At 42.4% G+C, this 25,092-nt stretch overlaps 1 protein-coding gene across 9 annotated transcripts in view; it reads left to right on the top strand.

Annotated features, from left to right (window-relative positions):
* Positions 1 to 25,092, top strand: part of MTRR (5-methyltetrahydrofolate-homocysteine methyltransferase reductase) — a 517,819-nt gene that overhangs the window by 344,510 nt on the left and 148,217 nt on the right. For 7 of the 9 annotated variants that reach the window (XM_072152995.1, XM_072152997.1, XM_072152996.1 and 4 more), the window contains one exon: positions 1,216 to 1,334. In XM_072152995.1, the coding sequence (XP_072009096.1) occupies positions 1,216 to 1,334 (119 nt within the window). Of the gene's footprint in view, positions 1 to 1,215; positions 1,339 to 25,092 lie in introns of all 9 variants that reach the window. The other 2 variants (XM_072153001.1, XM_072152999.1) reach the window with 1 other exon arrangement.

Here is a 25,092-nt window from a genome sequence, read left to right as displayed (position 1 = left end):
TGTGCCACACATAAGGAGAATCAGTACAAACTAATGTTGCAGTGGTATCATACCCCGTCCTTGTTACACAGGCTCTTTCCAGATACACCGGATACTTGCTGGCGATGTGGCTCAACTGGTGGAACTCTCCAACACATCTTCTGGACATGTCCATTGGTGCAGCCTTTCTGGCAGGAGGTTAGGTCTCTCCTGCGGGAGGTTGTAGCGGTGGACATCCCACTCTCCCCACTATCTTATTTGCTAAATGTCTTTCCTCAACCCATGGCCAAGACGGCTACAAAATTGAGCCTACACATACTCACAGCCGCAAGGTGCCTGGTAGCACAATTCTGGAAAAGGCAAGCCCCCCCTTCCCGAATGGACCTTCTCTCTAGGGTGAGGGAGACTCGTAGTATGGAGTACCTGACCGCTTCTCTGAATAATCGTATCCCCTTCTTTGATAAAACTTGGGAACGCTGGGATCGCTACTGGATTGAGGAGCGAGCACGAGGAGGAGAGTGATATGGTCATCCCCTTTTTGTCTTTACCCAATTGTTAATTGTTGTCATGGTGTGCTTGTATGACTGTCTTTCGTTGACAACCCCCCCCCCAACCCACCTCAACCGATTAGATGTAATGCAGATGTCATCCTGGGCAATTGTCTAAATACTAGAAAAATACTGCACGGTCAGGCTTAGGGTCCTGATACACCAATGGAAGATTCAAGCTGTTGAGGTCTTTTGAGACGAAACTTGTCTTTTGGTTGTATTGTTGTTGAAAAACTTTATTGTGCAATATGTACATGTTAACTTTTCTGTTACATTTCTTTGAAAAATGATAATAAAAATACAATTATTAAAAAAAAAAAACACTTTTTAAACTTTATAGCCGGCGCAGGCAGGTACGCGCTCGGCGCTTACAATGCGCGCGGCTCTCATTCACTTCCTATGTAGCCGCGCGCACGGTAAGCGCCGAGCGCGTACCTGCCTGCGCCGGCTATAAAGTTTAAAAAGTGTTTTAAACCGCGATACCGCGGTTTAAAACACTAACTAAAATAAGCTCCGGCACCAGCTCACCCTGAGCTGGTGCCCGGTATTGCCATCGGAAACCTGCCACTTCAAGTGGTAGGTTTCCTTTAAGGACGCTTTTTACTGTACTTATACTGCAAGTGATTTTTTTTTTTTTTAATTTCCGATTACATAAGAAATTCATAACACGATTTATTCTCTCATCTAGATACCAATATTTATCCGACCATCTACTTCGTTCAATTTGCCATTGGATTTTTCTGCACCTCTTATAATGATAGGACCAGGAACAGGAATTGCACCATTTATTGGTTTTTTACAGCACAGGCAAGTATGCAATATTGACTATTATATTAAGTATAAAGTTACATTATTAAAGTATTATGTATAAAGTTACAAACACAATTTCCTTTGTGCTGAATTACTGGTTGGATGTTATACTATAAATCACAAGAGAATTACAGTTTAGGGCATGCTAATAAGGTTTTGATAATTAAGTCATTAAAGGAGTTATGCCACAAAACTACTTCAAAAAGCACCCAAAGAGGTTAAAGTAGTTCAAAAACCTATTAATAATGGTTACCTGGAATTATAATAATTACTTTTTTGTTATTTTGATCCTTGTTCGGCATCTATTCTGTGTCACAGAAAATCAGATGTGGGAGGGGCTTAGAAGGTGCATGCACAGCACTGACAGAGGCAGTTTAACCACAAGCCCCATAATGCTTTACAGGTGCCTCTCTCTCATTTGCCTTCCACCATTTCTACATCACTACTTTATAGTCTGCTTCTGCCTGCTGTGTTCAAGTAGTCTCTACACCCATTGGTCCCCACCACAATAGATTCTGCTATAGAAACACCATGTATCCTCCACCAAAACTCTGATACTGTTCTCTTCACCTTTCAATCCTTGTTATATGTGAGATACATATAACAGCTAAGATATACTTTTTTCAAACCCATTAAAAAATGAAATATGAGCTAGGATTGGCTGCCAGGGGCAATATAGGTATCTTTACCATAAGTTTTTATAAACAACTACAGGCGCATCCATCCCTGCACTGATTTCTATACTCTGGCTCCTGATACTGGTTGTATGCAGCTGCATAAGGGCCCAGCATGTAATTGTGGTGAAGAATTGTGGTTGTCTTTTATTCCATTATACCTGTGCTATGGGCATCTGTGCCAATAGAACACCACACAGTGTAGTAGTGGGACACCTTCCCATATGCTCACAGAGGTGCGGGGTGTATGAAGAGGTGGGGTTTTCTGCATATTGCAGCAAACACCCACCGCTAACAACCCTGCTGATGCCACCGGCGGCATTTGGCAGACGGCAGCACAAGGGTGCTGCCATCTTGGTTCGACCGTCACTCCTCTGAATGTCATTGGGGGCCAGCGATTGGTTACCATGACTGCCTCGAGTCCTTGTCAGACCAAGGGCTGTCTGGTTTCTGCAGAGTCTTTACAATGAGCCAGTGGCTCATTGAAATGAATACTGTGTAAAATGCCATATACTGTAAGTAGTATTGTATTGCAGTATATGGTAGGAACAATTAGACCATCTAGGGTTAATGTTAATCATACACATTCGTTTAACTTTTGAAAATGTATTAAAATGCAATTCAACCTATATTAATTTGGCATCACCGTGATCGTACCGATCCAAAGAATAAAGCATATGTGTTATTTGGGGCGCACTGTGAAAGTCGTAAAAGAGAATGGCAGCATCTGTATAATGATACAGAACGTTTGTGAATAGGAAATCAGAATAGATAATCATAGGAGATTCCAACAGAGATGTCTAAGGAACGCTAGCATTGTGTGGATGATAATGCACATGCCAGCATTGCAATCTAGAACTCTGGCAACAATCTTTTATAGGAAATCTACCATCTAAATCCATCCTGATAAACCAGGAGCAGTTACTCATAGATCGAGGCACCGTGACTGTGGTAATATTCTTATATTGGTTATCGATGGCCTCCTTTCTTCTAAAATCAACTTTTAAAATGATGTTAATGAGCCAGAAGGGTTCCATGGGGTGTTACCAGGGCTCCTCCATGCTGTAGATTCATAGGTTATTACACTACACTCCCTACCCCTCCACATGGAAAACAAATATTCTGATGCACGGTGCCTGGATTTATGTTTAGATTGCCCTGGTTTATTAACCCCTTAAGGACGGAGGGTTTTTCGGCTAATTTCTCGCTCTCCAACTTCAAAAATCCATAACTTTTTCATTTTTACGTGTACAGACCTGTGTGAGGGCTTATTTTGTGCGTAACAAATTTTACTTTCCCGTAATGTTATTTATTTTAACATGCCTTGTACTGCGAAGCTGAAAAAAAATTCCAAATGTGGAAAAATTGAAAAAAAAAACGCGTCACGTTCTTGTGGGCTCAGTTTTTACGACTTTCACTCTTCGCTCCAAATAACACGCCTACTTTATTCTTTGGTTCGGTGCGATCGCGTTGATACCAAATTTATATAGGTTTTATTGTGTTTTAATACATTTTCAAAAATTAAACGAATGTGTACAAAAAAGAAAAAAAAATTTTTGCCATCTTCTGACGCTAATAACTTTTTCATACTTTGGCGCACGGAAATGTGTGAGGGGTCATTTTTTGCGAAATGAGGCGACGTTTTCATTGCTACCATTTTGAGGTCTGTCCGACATTTTGATAATTTTTTATTTCATTTTTTATGTTATGTAAAAAGGTGTAAAAGTCGCATTTCGGACATTTGGGCGCCATTTCCCACCTCGGAGGTCACCTCCGGCCGTAACTGTTTCTATATTTTGATAGATCGGGCATTTTGGGACGCGGCGATACCTAATATGTCTGTGATTTTTACTGTTTGTTATGTTTTATATCCGTTCTAGGGAAAGGGGGGTGATTTGAACTTTTAATATTTTATTAATTTTTTTTATTTTTTAAACTTTTTTTTTTTTTTTTTTTTCCACTATTTTTTAGACCATCTAGGGTACATTAACTCTAGATGGTCAGATCGCTCCTACCATATACTGCAATACTACAGTATTGCAATATATGGCATTTTTGCAGGTCATACATTACAATGAGCCACTGGCTCATTGTAACGAACCTGCATAAACCATGTAGCCTCGTGTCAAAAGAAGACCCGAGGCTACCATGGTAACTGATCGCCGCCCCCCGATGACGTTCGGGGGCGTGGCGATCGAAAAAAAGATGGCGGCGCCCGTGCGCTGCCGTCTTTTAAGCGCCGGCGGCGTTTAGAGGGTTAATAGGGTTATTAGCGGTGGGGGTTTTGTGCAAAATGCAAAAACCCCCACCTCTGTATGAAGAGGACTCAGCCCGTGAGCCCTCTTCATACATCCCTTATACCTCTGCGCCGTAGAGCTACGGCGCAGAGCGTTAAGGGGTTAAGAAGGTTTTTTCGGGGGGCGATTTTTACATAGCCACCGGCACGTCACTGTCATTTAATTTGGAATAAAAGAGGGGCATAATTCTTTACCACAATTGCTTTAGAGTGCTTCTTACTTGATAGTGACATGATAAAGATAGATAGCTATGCAACACCTTTGCCAATACAATGGCAAGGGAGCAGTTGCGAACAACGCCCTCTCCAAGTTAGAAGCTGACAGAGGGAGTCGCGAACCCTCTAGGAAGGTTCCAGAACCTGAACATTCGGTATTAGCAGCAGTAGATTCTGCCTGATCAGGCAAGGGTTAAGTATATGTAAATTGTCATCCAGTTGTATTCCCCTATGTAAGCTGGAGTACAATTGGAGAGTTAGCAACCACCTGACCAGGTTACCTAGCTTGGAACCTAGCTCTTTTGCAGAGCACACCTGCCAGAACACACTGAGTGAAGATAGACAGTGTCCGTGCACCATCAGCACTGACACACAGCAAAACCAAGCACCGTGCACCGTACCAAGCATTGTGACCTAGGCAGCAACCACCAGCCACTCCAGTATTCTGGAGGCCTTGGCTGCCTCGACGCCCCAAGAAAAGGCTAGGCGCCGGTGGGGGATATTGCAGATATGAGGTAGATAGATGAACACTCATATGTTGCTGAACTCTGGATGGTTTCCTGCTAATCAGGGACAGGGGCCTTTTTCAGGTCAGCAGGGTAGTATTGAGCGAAACTCAGTAGTTACAGGAGGTGGACTGCAGGGCTCAGCTCCTTTACTTGTTTTGACTAATGGTGGCTACATGGGGGGGGAGAAGGGCTGCTACAATGCAATATGAGCTACAGCCATGAGTGCTCTGCATGGACCCTCTTCATTCCTGAATGTATCTACCTTTAATGTGCCCCTGTTTGCCCTGGTGGTAGTGATGGGCCGTTCGCAAAAGAGCCAGCTCATTCTCAGGAACGACGTGAGCCGGATCACCTTAGTGAGCCAATGGCTCACTAAACCCCACCTCTAAACAGTTCACCACACCCCCTTTAACCCGATAAAATTGGGTTAAAAGTGCAGTTGTGTGGGGGTTATGATTGGCCTGCGGCTCCCTACTACATATTTAATAGGGAGCCGTTCAGGAGCCAGAAGAGCCGGCTCTTCTTAGTGGGCGGAGCCTAATGTGCCAGCTCACTAAGAAGAGCCGTAATTCCCATACTATCTGGTGGAGTCTGGTGTTAGCTCTGCGACTGCAGATCACAGCCTGCATTCAGCTACACAGCTCAATCTGCAGTCAGAGCAGTGAACTGGCAGGCAGAAAGAGAATCCTTCTGTACAGACTCGGCCAGGGGAGAAGGAAAGCAGGACAAACACAGCTACCATCAGGGGGAGCCAACAGTCAGCTCACAACAGGATAACTCAGTAAGGCTGCATATTTTTTAATAAATGTAAATGGTGAAATTTATAGTTTACAATGCATGTGTCCAGGGGCTTTGGTGGCATAACCCCTTTAATAGACATTTTTAAGACCAGAAAAACAATGATTCTATGGATTTGCTTATGTGTAGCATCAATATCAATATTTTTACATAAATAGAAAAACAGATCAATCCTGGTTATTGATGTTTCAGCAGGACATTGAGTGATGTCAGAAGTATGTGACTCATCACATGTGTTGGAGAAAAATCTCCTTACTCAGATGTGATGTGGTTTCAAATTAATGTATAGTACGAGCTGCTCGGTGAATCACTCAGACCTTCACAAGTGTTTGAGAGGATTCCAATTTATTTAGGTTGCAGACAGTTTTTATAGGTTCTTGAGACAAAGGAACCTATTGACCATACCCACATTCCAATAGCCTACAGGATGTAACTGAAAGATGATCAGTGTCCTTGGGGGGGATGGTGCTATTCATAGGGATCTCTTCTATCAATAGAGCCAAAGATCTTTGTATAGATACATGATAGAAGAACAGATTCAAAAAATGGATTAGATTCCCTCACAATTCCTCCCTTTTTGTGAATAATTTCAGGTACTGCTCAGGTGGTACATTGACATGTGCTAGTCACACATCCAGGACTTATCTAACCCTTCACCTGCTTCCCTCCTGAGCATCCTGAACATTATATCACAACACAATTAATTCGGTCAAATTTGTACATAGGTATAACCACTCCCTATGTAGAATTAGGTTTATACCTAGGTTGATATCGCACAGTCCTTGGTTTCCTTCGCCACAGTTTTACAACAAGCCAGATTCCTACTCTTATGCAGATATAAACAAATACACATAACAAAATGATTTGAAATATTGCTTGCAAAACTCCCATGAGCCACCCAAAAATACCCTTAAACCAATTGGCGGGGTTTAAGGATGCGAATGTGTCAGACCACCAGCTGTCCTTATTACTATCATGCTCCTTGAGCCATCTATCTCTAAAATCAGCAATTTTTGCTAAATTCGTCTTAATTTGCATGTTGCCTTGAGGATCGATGTAATGACAACATGTTGGCCCTATGACTTGACACATGCCACCCTGGGACGCAGTGATGTAATCTAAAACTAATGTATGTTGGTTGGTTACCACAATTAACTGTCTCTGAATGACATTTGTCTTATTCACAGCCCCCAAAATCTGAAAAATTTGTTGATCTAGATAATCTGTGGCTTCTACCAATTTATCCCACATCTGCATTATCATAGGATAAATAAAAAGTGTGCTGAAGATTGTGTTAGCTGTTCCCATCTCCACCACATGTGGGCGTCCGTCTGGTCTAGGAAGATTATCTGCTTTTCTCTTGTGTAATGTGTGCTTGGGAATAAGATTTACATTTACATTGGTATGGGGGACAATAAAAGTGGCAGGAGTAAGGCGAGCCAGTGTACAAACTCCTGTAAAATTGCTAGGAAGCCATTTATAAGCCTGATGGCCACATACAACATATATGTTTTTCGGTACTCCAACGACAGTGCCATTAAAAAGCTCTGCTACCCATCTGACTAGCATGTTCACCTTCAGGATTTCACTCACTTCCTGTTGGAAAAAGGTGTCATTTGAAAGGAAACCTGCAACAAGGTTTTGCAAGGACATGCTAACACAGGGGAGTGTAGAATTAATAGTGGCATCGACTCCTACACATTGAGTGATGTCAGATTTGTTACCATCACACTCTGTATAGTTGGAGTTAGAGAAAAACATTCCTTTAGATCTAATTTGGATACAACTGCAAGATGTAAAATTGGGATAACAGGCAAGATTAACATTATTTAAAGCCCAAGGAATGACAGTCTGCTATAACGGTGGACCGCTCCTATTGAATATCATCCACGGCTCTTCCACCCACGCAGCTACAGGTAATGGTACAGTCATCTCCTTATGTTCACTTTCCAGCACAGCTATTACTGTATTGTTACAGATAGAAAATATTTCCTCTAAAGCCACTGGGATAGCTAGATAAGGCATACTGCTAGAGCTGACAGGACTGTGGGTACAAATCCAACAATCTTTGGGTAATACATCATCTCTCATATCTTTTAAAAGGACTTGGTGATGCTTAATGAGCAAGTTATCCCAATCCCCACTCAACATCTCGTTGAAAGTTCTTCCAAGGGGTAATATCAATAGTATCTTAAGTAATATTAACATTTGGAGATACAGATTCATCTTCATGAGCAGCTGGATTCAATACTCTTTTGCAATGGCTGGCGTGAATCCAATTAGGCTTCCCTTGTAACTTCACGGAAGTAGATGTGGTCAGAAGGACTTGAAATGGTCCTTCAAAACGTGGCTCAAGGCTTTTTCTCACGTGTCGCTTCAAGACCACCCAATCTCCAGGTTGTAGATTATGTGATCCTCCTACTGCATCATGGTCTGGAATAGAAGCAAAAACTTGTTTATGCACCATAGCTAGATGTTTTTGCAGGGCTTGGACGTATCCTGTCAATTCTCCATGGTACATCTGTAAAACTTGTGGAAAATATAAGCCCATTCTAGGAGCAGATCCAAAGAGAATCTCAAAAGGTGAGAGGCCTGTTTTCCTGTTGGGAGTGTACCTTATAGAAAATAAGGCCAAAGGAAGACAATCAACCCAGTTCTTCCCTGTCTCTTCCATGGCTTTCTGAATTTTTAACTTAAGAGTCCCATTTAACCTCTCCACCTTCCCACTACTCTGTGGATGATAGGGGGTATGGAAGGCCTGTTCAATCCCAAGTGCTCCCATTACCTCCCTCATCACCTCCCCTGTAAAGTGGGAACCTCTATCACTCTCTATGGTCTCTGGAATCCCAAATCTACAGACTAGCTCCCTCATTAACTTCTGTGCTGTGTTTTTTGCTGTGGCTTTTGTCACAGGATAGGCTTCAGGCCACCCAGAAAAGAGGTCCACACACACAAGTACATATTCATAGCTACTTACCTTTCGTAGCTATATATAGTCAATCTGCAACCTCTGGAAGGGGTAAAGCGGCTTTGGAGTATGTTTAACTGGTGTTTTCACTACTTTACCTACATTATGCTTAGCACAGATCATACAGGCTTGGGTAAACCGGGTAGCAACAGTTGTAAATCCAGGGGCTACCCAATACTTGTCGACCAATGAACACATAAACGTCTTGGACAGATGCGTCGGTCCATGAACGTACTGAGCCATCATAGGATAAAGGGCCTTTGGCAGACACAATTTGTCACCTTTTTGCCATAGTCCATCCTCTGCCTCTTGGGCCCCTATTTTGCTCCAATCTTGTTTCTCACCTTCTGGAGCCTGTTTTTGTAAAGTCTGAAGTATAGACAAATCTACTGGGCCAGCGAGGGTCACGGACTGTACTGATCCAGGCTCCTTTCCCCTAGGCTTTCCTAGTAACCAATATGGTCACTTCATGTGTTAGAGCTTTATAGGTTTTACCTTCTAGGATGAACCTTTATGTAACACTAAGGCCTCTATCAGCTATTTCAAAGTCTCATAGTTGTTGATATACTTACTATATGAGGTCGGGAATCATAAGGAATCCCAAAAGACTCACATTCTTCCCCTCTGCCACTTTACACCCCTCCATCAGTGCCCTCACCTCCGCCTCCTGTACAGACAGGTAGGTCAGGAGTGGTTCTGCTGCTGTTACCTCATGTTGTGTGACCGCTGCACATCTGATGTAGAATTAACCCCATTCCTGGTTTCTAAAGCCATCTACAAAAAAACTCAAAATGCAGATTAATGATATATTTAAAGGTAACTGGTTCATTAATCATTAATTTAATAGAAAATTTTAAATACAACCCGTCTACCTCATGTCTCCCCCCTTTGAATCTAGCGAAAATAGTGGAGCTGGATTCAATGTAATACATCATAAAGAGGGCACATTGTAACCAAGGTTTCTAGTCATGAAGAGGTGAAATAGGACTATCAGGATAGTCCAAAACTACTACAGAAGCTTTTTATACGTAGGCAGCAGTAGGATACAAAACCAAGAAGGATCCAGGTTGTCATGTGACACACGATCAGCAGCTTCCGGCCTGTGTCCTCTCCTCTGAGGTGCTTGGCTTAAACTTAAATGAGAACAATAGGAATCCCAAAAGACTCACATTCTTCCCCTCTGCCACTTTACACTCCTCCATCAGTGCCTTCACCTCCGCCTCCTGTACAGACAGGTAGGTCAGGAGTGGTTCTGCTGCTGTTACCTCATGTTGTGTGACCGCTGCACATCTGATGTAGAATTAACCCCATTCCTGGTTTCTAAAGCCATCTACAAAAAAACTCAAAATGCAGATTAATGATATATTAAAAGGTAACTGGTTCATTAATCATTAAGTTAATAGAAAATTTTAAATACAACCCGTCTACCTCATGTCTCCCCCCTTTGAATCTAGCGAAAATAGTGGAGCTGGATTCAATGTAATACATCATAAAGAGGGCACATTGTAACCAAGGTTTCTAGTCATGAAGAGGTGAAATAGGACTATCAGGATAGTCCAAAACTACTACAGAAGCTTTTTATACGTAGGCAGCAGTAGGATACAAAACCAAGAAGGATCCAGGTTGTCATGTGACACACGATCAGCAGCTTCCGGCCTGTGTCCTCTCCTCTGAGGTGCTTGGCTTAAACTTAAATGAGAACAATAGAAAATGAGTGCAACATCCCCCACCGGGGCCTAGCCCTTGAGGTGAGGCCTGGAGACAGCCGGGGCCCGCGGTACCGGAGTGGCTGGCGGTTGCGGCCTAAGCACGCTATTGTCACGGTGCTTGGTACGGGGGAACCGGAGGGCTGTCCTACAGCCTGGCAGGTCTCCAGCAGGGTGGTGTTGGCAAGAAAAGATGAGGGAGAGGCTGCTATAGCGGATCTCCCTGGGGCAACCCCTTAATGTCCCGAGTGTGAGTCTCTGGGTGATGGACAGGGTGCCGGTGATGAAGGCAGCCGTATTAGCAGGGACCAGACGGAGACAGAAGTTGAAGAAAACAACTTACAGTTCTTTATTTGAACCGGCAGGAACCGCAGCAACGTGCCTTTAACAGGTAGATGGAGTGCTGAGATGTGAGTTGGAGGGAGCCTCAGGAGATAGTTCACCAGCCTGGATGTAGAGGGCAGGCTGGGAGGCAGCTGTGTCCTGGTAGGAAGCTTCAGCTTGTCCTGTAGGGCTTCAGGTATCACCTTTAAAGGTAAGATGATACCCCTTTTCCTCACTACACTAACTCTAGTCTTAGACTCCACTCTTCAGAGGCAGGGGCTAGGCTCTTCCTGCTCTGGTATGGGCTAGACAGAGATTTCTCTATCACTCACTACATAGACATACTAGAATAATCTGAAAGAAGATCTGAAAAGTTCTTCTGAACATTCCTGGCCAGGGAGTTTTATTACCTTCCTTTGGTCAGGTGGTGGCTGCTCCTCCAATCACATCTCAGCTTACAGAGCACAGGATGTAACACAAATCATTGGACAAAAGCATCTTGCATCATACAAAATACTTAACCTCTGCCTTGCCAGGCAGGATTCACCACTGCAATACCCCTATGTCCTATCAGGACCATGTTGTGCAGTGTGATTACATGCAGGTGGGACGTATTCGCAAACACTCCCTCGCCATTGCATCGGCGAGGGTGTTGCATGAGCAATATACTCCAGAAAAACACAGTTTTGGGACCAATGCCGATGTATCAATGCTGTATAAATATAAAACTATAGAGTCATACTGGGGACACATGCTGGGGGCACATACTGGGGGACAGTGTTACTGAGCAGAAGCATCACTAGAGACAGTGACGTAGGAGGCTTCTAGGTGTGTTATAACTTCTGCCTGAAAAGCTCCTAATAATAATCTCAGTCATAGCTGCTGAATAGGAGTAATAGTATGGGATCATAGGGAGGTTTTACTCCTGGTTAAAACATTAAAATTACAAATGTTGCACCGAATCAAACCCAAATCTGCTAAGGACCATGAGGGTTATCATGAACACACATTCTCATTGTTCCTTTCTTCTCTTAACATTCCAACATGTGCTCCCCCCGTCCCCCCCCTCCTGTGTTCACTGAGACAAGGGGGGAGGCAGCCCCCTCCTTCTCCCTGTGGTGTCTGTAGTACTACGTGTCCCAGCATACCAAGAGAACAAAGAAAGAATCCAACACACCATTTGTAACATCTAAGTTCACTCCATCATCCTACACAAATTGCAAAAACTTTTGACCACACCCTTCAAACTTTAGGTGTATTATAAAGTTTTACAGTACATTTCTGATGTTATTAAACATAAATCACAGGATTTCTCAGGTCCAAGCCTACAATGAACAATGTCCACAATTGTGTGCTGTGCTTTCCTCACATCTGGTAACTGATGAAATACCACTAGCACTACACATGATATAGACAAAACACATATTTATATCTTTGCCATAATCTGCAGGACTGTATAAAGGAATAAACTCATAGAACATCTACAGTATCTGGCAAGGGTCAGCTCAGGGAATCCATTTGGGACTGCACAACCGTCCAGGAGCTCTCCCCACAGAAGACCAAAATCCGTAACAAATATGTTACTACCCGGGTTTTTGGACTTTGTAGTTCTGAGAGGTGACTCTTAGATAAGCAGTCTCCCACATGTATTCCCTGGGTACTATATCTTAGTTGTCTTCTAAAGTTACAGCAATACAGCTAAATACAGCTGAGCGGAGTGTGGGTGCAAATCCAAAGATCTTTAGGCAATGCATCATTACCCATACCACTGGTCTACTAAAGTATATCAAAGTGAGAAACATCTGCCCCCTACAGGAGAAACATCTGAACGCTACTTCTTTGTCCTGTTGGAGCCCGCACTTTTTCAAATCTAGTCTTGACCGGATATATTCCAGTGTGGGGGTTGGGTCTAGGTGCCACATTGCATGCACATGTCTCCGCCAGTCTGTTTCTTTGTTTCCATACATCAATTCATCCACCATTTTAGGGTGGAGGCAGAAATTTTTCTAAATGTTGTCTTTGTCTGTCCAACGTTTTTGTCCGTCATCGTCATAACACTCATACAACACACAATTTCCTATGGCTGTTTCTTTATAACCTCCTCTGGTCACTTCCTCTGTAACTTTCTTCTATCCACTTGCAATTTCCATCATATCATTATCATTATGCAACCAGCCTTTGTTCTTTTAAGAACCTTTCCATTTACCAACATACAAACAACCATCTTTTGATATCTTTGTCCTTTTCCAACATTTTCTGACATCGTTTTAAAGCTTTTTTTCTCATTCAAGATCCGTACGTCTGGTTTCCCTCTGAATTGCCTCTCATCCTACCTAGCAATTTTTTTTTTTTTTTTTTAAACCGTTTGCCCGTCAAGAGATGACTGCAGTCCCCTTCCTTGAAGCAGCTCTGGATCCTACCACACAAAATAAATTTATAAAGTCCGACTGTCCAAACTCAGTCTACTTTGTCTCAAGCGAATTACGATCCAAAAAGCAGCTAGCCTAGGAGACTCTTTAGGTAGGGGCAATCCCTAGAATTTTACTCTCTTAAAACCAGTACAGTACAGTATCACAATAGCGCTATCAAACACACATGTACAAACTCACACAATACCCATATACACTACCACACATCACATGGAGTTTTCAAATAAACTAACAAGATTCTTTGGACTGGACAATATAGGCATGCAACTCACCGGACGTGGAACAATCCAATCAAGAATAGACAGAACAATTTTGTAAGAATAAACTTCTTACCTTTTATTTGTGCAGCTGCTTGATCTGTCTGTCCTGAAAGGATGATCCCCGAAATGTCCGGTAAGCTTCAAGCAGTGGTCCAGTCTCCTCTCTGGTAATTCGGCACCAGGTTGTTGGAGAAAAATCTCCTTACTCAGATGTGATGTGGTTTCAAATTAATGTATAGTACGAGCTGCTCGGTGAATCACTCAGACCTTCACAAGTGTTTGAGAGGATTCCAATTTATTTAGGTTGCAGACAGTTTTTATAGGTTCTTGAGACAAAGGAGCCTATTGACCATACCCACATTCCAATAGCCTACAGGATGTAACTGAAAGATGATCAGTGTCCTTGGGGGGGATGGTGCTATTCATAGGGATCTCTTCTATCAATAGAGCCAAAGATCTTTGTATAGATACATGATAGAAGAACAGATTCAAAAATGGATTAGATTCCCTCACACATGCTTCCTGCATCACTGCAAATCCTTTATCCCGTTCATGCTGCCAGTGGATGGGGGCCAGACAAGCCAAGAAGTGGTATTTGTGCGAATGGATGTAGAAGTGCAGAGTGTGTTCGTGTGAGTGTGTAAACACGGCTCTGTCTGTGCTTGTGTGTGTGTGTCTAGCAGGGAATTTTTAATTTGTGTCAAATGTATTTTTGCTTTTTGCGGATGACTTAATCTGGGGTGCATCTTATAGTCTAAAAAAATTGTATATCTTTTGAAACTTTGCATTTGTGATCAAAGGGGCATCTTCCTCTACTTCACCTAGTCTCTAGTAATACATTTATATGAAGGAATTGTGTCTACTTTTTGCTGTTGTGTATGTTCAAACAACTTTCTAGATGTTTAAACATACATATCCAGCAATACTGCATATAACGGAGAATCAGAGGTGTTGCATTTTCAACTGGGGAACACTCATTTTGGTGCCTTAAAAGTTGCAACTGTTTTTAAATATGTTTGGGGCCCTGATTTTGGAAATATTTATTCCTATCAGTTCTATTATGGGAGATCTGGCATTTCCACCTTACAAAGTATACACTGCTCTACTTGCCACTCAATATTGTACTAAAGAAATTTTGGAAATAAAAGGAGTTGTACAAGGGTATAAAAACCCTGGGTTTCCAGGATGGGATGGGTTGAAAAAAATAAACATACACTTACCTGCGTGGTCCCATGCCAGTCTCCAGCTCTGCAATATCATAACTGTAAAGTTACTTGACAAAAAAATTGTTTTAGCACAGCTGAGCGAACCTTTGACAACAGTTCCAACAATATCTATATCATGCATCAGGCTTTTTCCTATATATAGGAAAATATATTAGCTCTATATAGGATATAGGGCTACTAGGTAAATGAGGCTATCTGTAAAAGCCTGTCAGCTTTACCTGAAGTGGGCGGGACTTTCTGGTTGTGACATTGGCTATGGGCAATGATGGCAATAGCACTAAGGGCATTCACATGAACGTGCACAAACCACTCAGGACAGAGAATCTTTGTTACTGCTGGACAGAGATCTAGTGCAGAGCAAGGCAGGGAAGACAGAGCACTGGAGCTCGGCATCATACAGTAATCTTCTGAATCACAAAGAAAAAGATATATTAAAACATGTCCATCTACACTATAAAACACCTACATAGGAATAAGAAGATGAACACATGGCAGCATCACAGTATGTGTACATATATACACTGCTCAAAAAAATATAGGGAACACTCAAATATCCCAGATATATATCATAAAAGGAAATTAAATGTATTAACCAATGGAGGCCTGGATTTTGAATCACCCACAAAATGGTAAAACAAACTACAGGCTGATCCAACTTTGATCTAATGTCCTTAAAACAAGACAAAATAAGGCTCAGCATTGTGTGTGGCCTCCATGTACCCGTATGACCTCCCTACAAAATCTCAATGTGCTCCTGATGAGGTTGCGGATGGTCTCTTTCGGGATCTTCTCCCAGACCTGCACTAAAACATTTGCCAACTCTTGGATAGTCTGTTGTGCAACATGATGTTGGTGGATGGAGCGAGACATGATGTCTGAGATGTTCTCAATCGTATTCAGGTCTGGGGAACGAGCAGGCCAGTCCACAGCTTCAATGCCTTCCTTTTGCAGGAGCTACTGACACTCCAGCCAGATGACGTATAACATTGTCCTGCATTAGAAGGTACCCAGGGCCAACTGCACCAGCATATGGTCTCACAAGGGGTCTGAGGATCTCATCTCTGCACCTATTGACAGTCAGGCTACCTAAGGCGAGCACATGAAGCTCTGTACAGCCCTCCAAAGACATCCCCCCCACCACCATTACGAACTCACTGCAAAACCGCTAATGCTGAAGGATGTTACAGACAGCAGACTGCTCTCTATGGCGTCTCTAGACTCTTTCACGTCTGTCACATGTGCTTAGTCTGAACCTGCTTTCATCTGTGAAGAGCATAGCCCACCAGTGGTGAATTAGCCAATCCTGGTGATCTCTGGCAAATGCCATTAGTCCTGCACGTTTTTTGGGCTGTTGCCACAATCCCCATCTGTGGACCATCCTCATAGAGTCGGTCTCTAACCGTTTGCACATTTATGGCCTGCTGTATGTCATTTTGCAGGGCTCTGGCAGTGTTCCTCTTGTTCCTGCTTGCACAAAGGTGGAGGTAGTGTCCCTGCTGCAGTGTTGTTGCCTTCCGTGGCAGCCTCCATGTCTCCTGGTGTACTGGCCTGCCTCCTGGTGGCGCCTCCAGCCTCTGGACACTACCAAACAGACACAGCAACCCTTCTTGCCACAGCTTGCATCGATGTGCCATCCTGGATGAGCTGCAATACCTGAGACACCTGTGTGGGTTATGGAGTATGTCTCATGCTACCAAAAATGTGAAAGCACCACCAACATTGAAAGTTAACCAAAGCATCAGACAGAAAGTATTGATACTGAGAAGTGGTATGTGGTCCCCACCTGCAGAACCACTCCTTTATTGTCACTCAGTGTTGCTTCCTAAGTGGACAGTTTGATTCCACAGAAGTTTTACTTACTTGAAGTTATATTGTGTTGTTTAACCCCTTCATGCTCTGCAACGGATATATCTGCCGCAGAGCTATGCAGGGTGTATGAAGAGGGAACACGGGCTGAGCCCTCTTCATACAGAGATGGGCTTTGCTGCATATTGCAGCGAAGGCCCATCGCTATCACCCGTGGTCGGTGCTTGCACCAATCGCGGGTGTTAACCTCTTCCCTGTCGCCTGCAAAGTCGCCGGTGGCACTTAAAATTATGTTTCTTCCAATTGTCGTTCCCCCGAACGTCATCGGGGGGCGGCAATCGGTTGCCATGACAGCCTCTGGTCTTGGTCAGACCCGAGGCTGCGTGGTTACTGCAGATTCGTTACAATGAGCCAGTGGATCACTGAAAACTTCAGCTAATTTCGCAAAAAATGACACATCATACAGCTCCGTACACCCAAGTATGAAAAGGTTATTACCGTCAGAAGTTGGCAAAATGTATTTTTCTTCTTTTTGGTACACATTTGTTTATTTTTTGAAAATAAAAACTATATAAATTTGGTATCACCGTGAACGTACCGAACTAAAGAATAAAGTAGAGGTGTTATTTGTACTGCTTCCCAGTACATGGCATGGAATAATAAATAACACCACAGAGAAGTAAAATTTGTTACACACAAAATAAGCCATCACACAGCTCTGTACACGTAAAAATGAAAATGTTATGAATTTTTGAAGGTGAAGTGCAAGAAATGAGTGGAAAAACCCTGCGTCCTTAAGGTGTTAAGTGTTCCCTTAATTTTTTTTTTATAGATATACCGTATATACTCGTGTATAAGCCGAGTTTTTCAGCACAAAAAATGTGCTGAAAAACGTCCCCTTGGCTTATACACGAGTCTATAACAAAAAAAATTACCCACTTAAAAAATAAACTTAAATACTCACCCTCCGATGTCAGCACGGCTCCCTGATGTCGGCGCGGCTTACTGATGTCAGCGCGTCCCGTCTTCTTTCTTCTCCGCGGCTCCTCTTCTCTCTTCTTTCTTCCGGCATGGAGGCGGCCATGGTTTCTTAGTGGCCGCGCATACTATGACGTCAGCAGCGGCCGCGTCATAGTATGCACATGCTAGAAGAAAACATGGCCGCGTCCATGCCGGAAGAGAGAAGAGGAGCCACGGAGAAAAAAGAAGACGGGACGCGCTGACATCGGGAACATCGGTAAGTCGCGCCGACATCGGTGAGCCGCGCTGACATCGGAGGGTGAGTATATAAGTTTATTTTTTTAAGGGCCGTGGGGGCAGGCTGGCTGTATACTATTAGGGGCTTGCTGTATACTATTAGGGGCTTGCTGTATACTACTAGGGGCTTGCTGTACACTACTAGGGGCTTGCTGTATGCTACTAGGGGCTTGCTGTATACTACTAGGGGGCTGCTGTATACTACTAGGGGGCTGCTGTATACTACTAGGGGGTTGCTGTATACTACTAGGGAGCTGCTGTATACTACTAGGGAGCTGCTGTATACTACTAGGGGACTGCTGTATACTACTAGGGGACTGCTGTATACTACTAGGGGGCTGCTGTATACTACTAGGGGGCTGCTGTATACTACTAGGGGCTTGCTGTATACTACTAGGGGCTTGCTGTATACTACTAGGGGGCTGCTGTATACTACTAGGGGGCTTGCTGTATACTACTAGGGGCTTGCTGTATACTACTAGGGGGCTGCTGTATACTGCTAGGGGGCTGCTGTATACTGCTAGGGGGCTGCTGTATACTGCTAGGGGCTGCTGTATACTACTAGGGGGCTGCTGTATACTACTAGGGGGCTGCTAAATACTACATGGGGGCTGGCAGGCTGTATACTATTGGGGGCTGGCAGGCTGTATACTATTGGGGGCTGGCAGGCTGTATACTATTGGGGGCTGGCAGGCTGTATACTATTGGGGGCTGGCAGGCTGTATACTACTGGGGGGGTTTGACCAATGCATTTCCCACCCTCGGCTTATACTCGAGTCAGTAGTTTTTCCCAGTTTTTGGTGGTAAAATTAGGGGTCTCGGCTTATACTCGGGTCGGCTTATACTCGAGTATATACGGTATATTGTAACATTGTTAATCTAGAGGGTGCTGGAGAGCGAGCAAGGCAGCGCTATGTGTCCTGCAGGCTGCAGAGGACTTTTACCCAAGAGGACTGGAATCCAGAAAGGTCATTGATTGAGCTCACTGAGACAGAATGCTGAGGAGAGACCTCAGAAGTGTTTCTTGAACCTACAAGGTAGCTAGGTTCAAGAATTGAGGTAGTGCCCTATGGTGAAGCTAAACAGTTTGTTATTTTTTTTTCCTGTTGGCTGTGGTCACAGGTTGCATTTTATTTGCATTCAACGCATTTGTTTTTAACCCCTTAACGCTCAGCGTCCGATATATCGGACGCTGAGCTCAATGACTTAGCGCTCAGCGTCCGATATATCGGACGCTGAGCCCATGCCGGTTCAGCTCAAGATCTGAGCCGAACCGGCATCGGGAAACACGGGGTGCCGGCTGTAACTAATAGCCGGCACCCCAGTGTAACACCCGCGATCGGAGTTGACTCCGATCGCGGGTGCTTAACCCGTTAAATGCCGCGGTCAGCGCGACCGCGGCATCTAACATGCCTCTGGGGGTCTTTCCCCCACGATCGGCCCCCCCGAACCGTTTTCGGGGGGCGCCGATCGTTGCTATAGTAACTCTGGGGTCCGATCTGGACCCCAGAGTTACTTGCTAGAATTGCCAGTAAGATGGCGTCTGTGACGTCATCTTACTGGCACAGTGCCAGCCTATGCAAGTGTATAGGCTGACACTGATAATACTCTGCAATACATGAGTATTGCAGAATATTATCATGAAGAAGCAATCAGAAGATTGCTTCTTCATGTCCCATGGTATAAAAGTGAAAAAGTAAAAAAAAAAATGTTATTCAATAAAAAAATAAAGTAATAAATCACTAAAAATGCCCCAAACCCCCAAAACATATAAAGAGACATATAACTAAAAAAAAAGTCTAAATCATAACACAAACCCCACATATATAGTATCACCGCGTCCGTAACAACCCGTAGAATAAAAATAAATAATTATTGAACCCCCACGATAAACGCCGTAAAAAAAAACTGCTATAAACCTTCCAAAAATTATGATTTTTAGCTATTCAATCCCACAAAAAATGCTATAAAATGCGATCAAAAAACCATGTGTACTCCGACATGATACTGGTGCAAATTACAACATGTCCCGCAAAAAATAAGCCATCAACCAGCTCCGTAGCCAAAAAAGTAACAATGTTATGCCACTTGGAAGACGGCAATACATAAATGATAGATTTTTCCCCACATGAGGGTTTTGTTTGACAAATTTAGTAAAACGTAAGAAAATATATTCAAGTCTGGTATCCCCGTAATCGTATCGACCCATAGAATAAAGATAACATGATTATTAGTCTATACGGTGAACACCAAAAAAAAAAAGAGTAAAAAATCCAGTACAGAATTGATGCTTTTCTACTCCTGCCCTCAAAAAAAGTTCCTAAATTTTCAACAATAGGTGATACCAACCCCAAAATGGTAACAATGGAAAAAGCATCTCATCGCGCAAAAAAAATGGCATCACATGGCCCCAATAACGCAAAAGCGAAAATTTTATAGCCTTCAAAAGGGGCCAATGAGGAAACTAAAATCCTGGCAGCTGCAGGGCGCTCCTTCCCTTCTGCGTCTCGCTGTGCGCCCATAAAACAAGTAACGGCCACATGTGGGGGGTCTTTGTACTCAGGAGAAATTGCAGAACAAATTGTATGGTGGGTTTTCTCTTTTTATATTTTGGAAATGTGTAAATTTTAGGGCTAAATGAACGTATAAGGGAACAATTTGACCATTCTAAATTTCACCTCCATTTTGATTCAATTACTATGAAGATCTCAAGGGGTTAACAATCTTCGTAAAAGCTGTTTCTGATAGCTTGAGGGGTGCAGATTTGAAAATGGGTTGGTTATATAGGGGGTTTTGATGCTAAATATGTAAAATTTCATTCCAAACTGTATTTATCCCCAAAATAGTTAATTCTGAAAGTCCGGAAAAGCGATATTCTTTTTGTAAGCCGCGTGACATCAAAATAAATTATCCAGACATTTCAGAAATTATGAAAATGTAAAGTAGACAAATGGGAAATGTTATTCAGCAACTTATTTAGGTGGTAAATCTATCTGTCTGGAAACGCAATGATTTTGAATTTCGAAAATGGCAAATTTTTCAAAAAATTTATCATATTTTCTTTTTTTTTGTAAATAAACGCAAAACTTATCAGCCAAAATTTACCACTAAAATGAAGTACAACATGTGGGGAAAAAACAATCTCAGAATCGTTTTGATAAGTAACAGTGTTCAAAAGTTATAACCATATAAAGCGACGCAGGTCAGAATCCAAAAAATCGGGCTGAGCCTTAACCTGCAAAATGGCTGCGTCCTTAAGGGGTTAAACAGCTGAAGAGGAGATTTGCCTAATTACATTGTTGTCAACAATGCGTTTACAAAACGCATGTGTTAATGCTTTAACACATCTGTTAACATAATGGTAACACATTCATTTGTTAACATTTGCACTACCAGTGTGTTAACGCTTGAGCTTGCAAATCTGATCTTCAGCTGTTTCAAAATGCATGCATTAAACGCAAACAAAACGCGAGTGATCTCAGCAATAATTTTTTTAAAGTTGAATAAAGACATTTCTTTTGGATTACTACAAGCTCCTACATTATTGCTTCAGCATTGAGCACCACAGAAGATGTCTGTGCAGCCCAAAAGCTTCTACCATTGATGCTGTAAACCCAAAATCCCAATATAAATATATATATATATATACACACACAAGGAGGGTGCATTCACACATTGGAGTAGCACTTGCGTTTACAGAACAGCTGAGAATAGCAGATTTGCCTGATTAAATAGCTGTTGACATTGTGTTTATAAAATGCAATGTTAACACGTACATTACATTGAGGTAACACATGTGTTTTGTAAACATAATGTTGACATATATGTTAACACAACATTAACAAATGATTGTGTTAACATTGTGTTAATGCCATGTTAATAGCTATGTAATCAAGCAAATCTCCTCTTCTCAGCTGTTCTCAAAACACATGCATTACTGCCACTTTTGAACCCACACAGAAGCCTCTCCAGAAAACCACCTCTCTAAAAGGAGGACCCCCTCTCTAAAAGACTGTTTTTTAAATTTAATACCTGTGCAAGGAGATATTGTGTGTAGGATCTGATATCGATTCATTAGAACTGAGGGGGAGCCTTAGTTCTTTATTTATTTGTGCATTCAAAGTTTAAAGAGAACCCGTCATGCAAAATAACCCCCTAAACTAAATATATTTTCATAAACTGCCATTAGAGAGAATTGCCTCTATCCCTTCATTGTCCCTCTACATGCCTGTAAACCTAAGCAATGAGGTCCTAAAGCTGTATGCAAATGACCTGTGAAATGTCCAATGAAGCATTAGCATATTCAAGCTGTCCACTCTATTCATGAGTGGGAGGCACAGCCACACCCCCAGTGCTTGACTGACAGCCTGTATAATGATGTGAGGCTGTATAATGATGTGCTTCCTGGTGCTGGTGGCCACGCCCCCTGCAGCCTGTGTGTGTGTTTAGGAGAGATTCAGCAGCTCCAGGCAGCCATGTTACAGCAGAACATGTCAGATTCATGTGTAGCTGATGTCTGTGTCTCTCACCTGTATATTAGGAGGATGCAGCATGTCAGCAGATGCAGCACAGATACCAGCAATGCTTTACTATACATTACACACAGACATGAGCAGGGGGAGGAGAGGGGAGGGGTAACAGGGGTGACATCACTGCCTCTGACCATGTGACCAGCCTCATTTACTTGATAAAAAATATGTGATTTTACAATGAATAATGTATGAAATAACTAGATAAAGGCTGGGATGGGATCCTTGAGAGCTGCTCCAACAGGTAGTAGTGACAGGAGAAGTGACACAGACCTGATGACAGGTGTCCTTTAATACATACACATATCTACTATATTCAAACTTTCAAACACAAACAGCTCTGCTATATACTATTCCTGGTATGTAATTGGATGACCTGAAGCATTAGTCACGTGCTTATGACATCACTGCAGCTCCTGCAGCTTTTTACATGGTGCACTGATCATCTTCTCTGTCTAGCTACAGATTCCCAAGGCAAGTAACCAAAGACAGCTAGAAGGAAGAAGGTAACTGCTAGCTTCTAACCTGCTAGCTGACAAATGTTTAATAACAGTGAATAAAAGAGAATGTGTTATTTTGTTATCCTGATTATATTTAAGAATCTTGTCCTCATGGGAATACCCCTAATGTTGGAGGGCAAATAATGTAGGTATTAGTGAGAGGTGGCTGGACAATAGCTATGTCTGGGCCTTAATGTAGTGTGATTTTTTTTTTTAACCCCTTAGCGCTCTGCGCCGTAGCTGTACTGCGCTGAGTCCCGCGAATAGCGCTCAGCGCAGTACAGCTACTGCGCAGAGACGATGCCGGTTCAGCGCTGTATAGCAGCCGAACCGGCATCGTTAGCCGCGGGATTTCAACGGTAATCTACCGTTGACATCCCCGGCTAACACCCGCGGTCGGAGTGGGCTCCGATCGCGGGTGTTTAACCCGTTAAATGCCGCGGTCAACGCGACCGCGGCATTTAACATGCCTTCTGGGGGTCTTTACATCACAATCGGCCCCCCCGCACCGTTTACCTTTAAGATGGAGGGTTTACCTTTAAGATGGCGTCTGTGACGTCATCTTAAAGGCAAAGTGTCAGCCTATGCATCTGCATAGGCTGGCACTGATAATACCCTGCAATACATTAGTATTGCAGAGTATTATCAAGAACAAGCAATCAGATGATTGCTTGTTCATATCCCATGGTGGATCATGTAAAAAAATGTAAAAAAAAATGTTTTTCAATAAAAAATTACTTTATAAATCACTAAAAATGCCCATAAGCCCCAAAACATATAAAGAGACATATAACACTCAAAAAAGTCTAAATCATAACACAAACCCCACATATATAGTATCACCGCGTCCGTAACAATCCGTAGAATAAAACTAAATAACTATTGAATCCATATGATGAACGCCGTAAAAAAAAACGTTAAAAACCCGCCAAAAATTATGATTTTTACCTATTATATCCCACTAAAAATGCAATAAAAAGTGATCAACAAAACATATGTACTCCAGAATGACATTGTTGCAAAGAACAACATGTCCCGCAAAAAACAAGCCATCAACCAGCTCTGTAGCCAAAAACGTAACAATGTTATGCCACTTGGAAGCCGGCGATGCAAAAATGATAGATTTTTTCCCCACATTAGGGTTTTATTTGGCAAATTTAGTAAAACATAAGAAAAAATATTCATGTCTGGTATCCCAGTAATCGTATCGACCCATAGAATAAAGATAACAGGATTATTAGGCTATACGGTGAACACAAAAAAAAAAAAAAGTAAAAAATCCAGTACAGAATTGATGCTTTTCTACTCATGACCTCAAAAAAAAGTTCCAAAATTTTCAACAATAGGTGATACCAACCCCAAAATGGTAACACTGGAAAAAGCATCTCGTCCCGCAAAAAAAATGCTGTCACATGGCCCAAATAACGGAAAAGCGAAAATGTTATAGCCTTCAAAAGGGGGCAACCAGAAAACTAAAATCCTGGCAGCTGCAGGGTGCTCCTTCCCTTCTGCGCCTTGCTGTGCCCCCATAACACAAGTAATGTCCACATGTGGGGGGTCGCTGCACTCAGGAGAAATTGTAGAACAAATTTTATGGTGAGTTTTCTCTTTTTATCTTTTGGAAATGTGTAAATTTTAGGGCTAGATGAACGTATAACCGACAAAATTTGACCATTCTAAATTTCACCGCCATTTTGATTCAATTACTATGAAGATCTCAAGGGGTTAACAATCTTTGTAAATGCTGTTTCTGATAGTTTGAGGGGTGCAGATTTGAAAATGGGTTGGTTATATAGGCGGTTTTGTTGCTAAATATGTAAAATTTGATTTCAAACAGTATTTATCCCCAAAATAGTCAATTCCGAAAATACGGAAAATCGCTATTCGATTTGTAGGCCGCGTGACGTCAAAATAAATTATCCAAACATTTCAAAAATTATGAAAATGTAAAGTAGACAAATGGGAAATGTTATTCTGCAAGTTATTTAGGTGTTAAATCTATCTGCCTGAAAACGCGGTGGTTTTGAATTTCGAAAATGGCAAATTTTTCTAAAAATTCATCATTTTTTTCTTTTTTTTGTAAATAAACGCAAAACGTATCAGCCAAAATTTACCACTAAAATGAAGTACAACATGTGGGGAAAAAACAATATCAGAATCGCTTTGATAAGTAACAGTGTTCAAAAGTTATAACCATATAAAGAGACGCAGGTCAAATTTCAAAAAAAAGTTGCGAGCCTTAACCTGCAAACAGGCT

Source organism: Engystomops pustulosus, chromosome 5 (genome assembly GCF_040894005.1).
Source record: "Engystomops pustulosus chromosome 5, aEngPut4.maternal, whole genome shotgun sequence".
Classification (NCBI taxonomy): Eukaryota; Metazoa; Chordata; class Amphibia; order Anura; family Leptodactylidae; genus Engystomops; species Engystomops pustulosus.
Note: the sequence above shows the minus strand (reverse complement) of the source record. Positions and strands in the feature narration are given on the sequence as shown.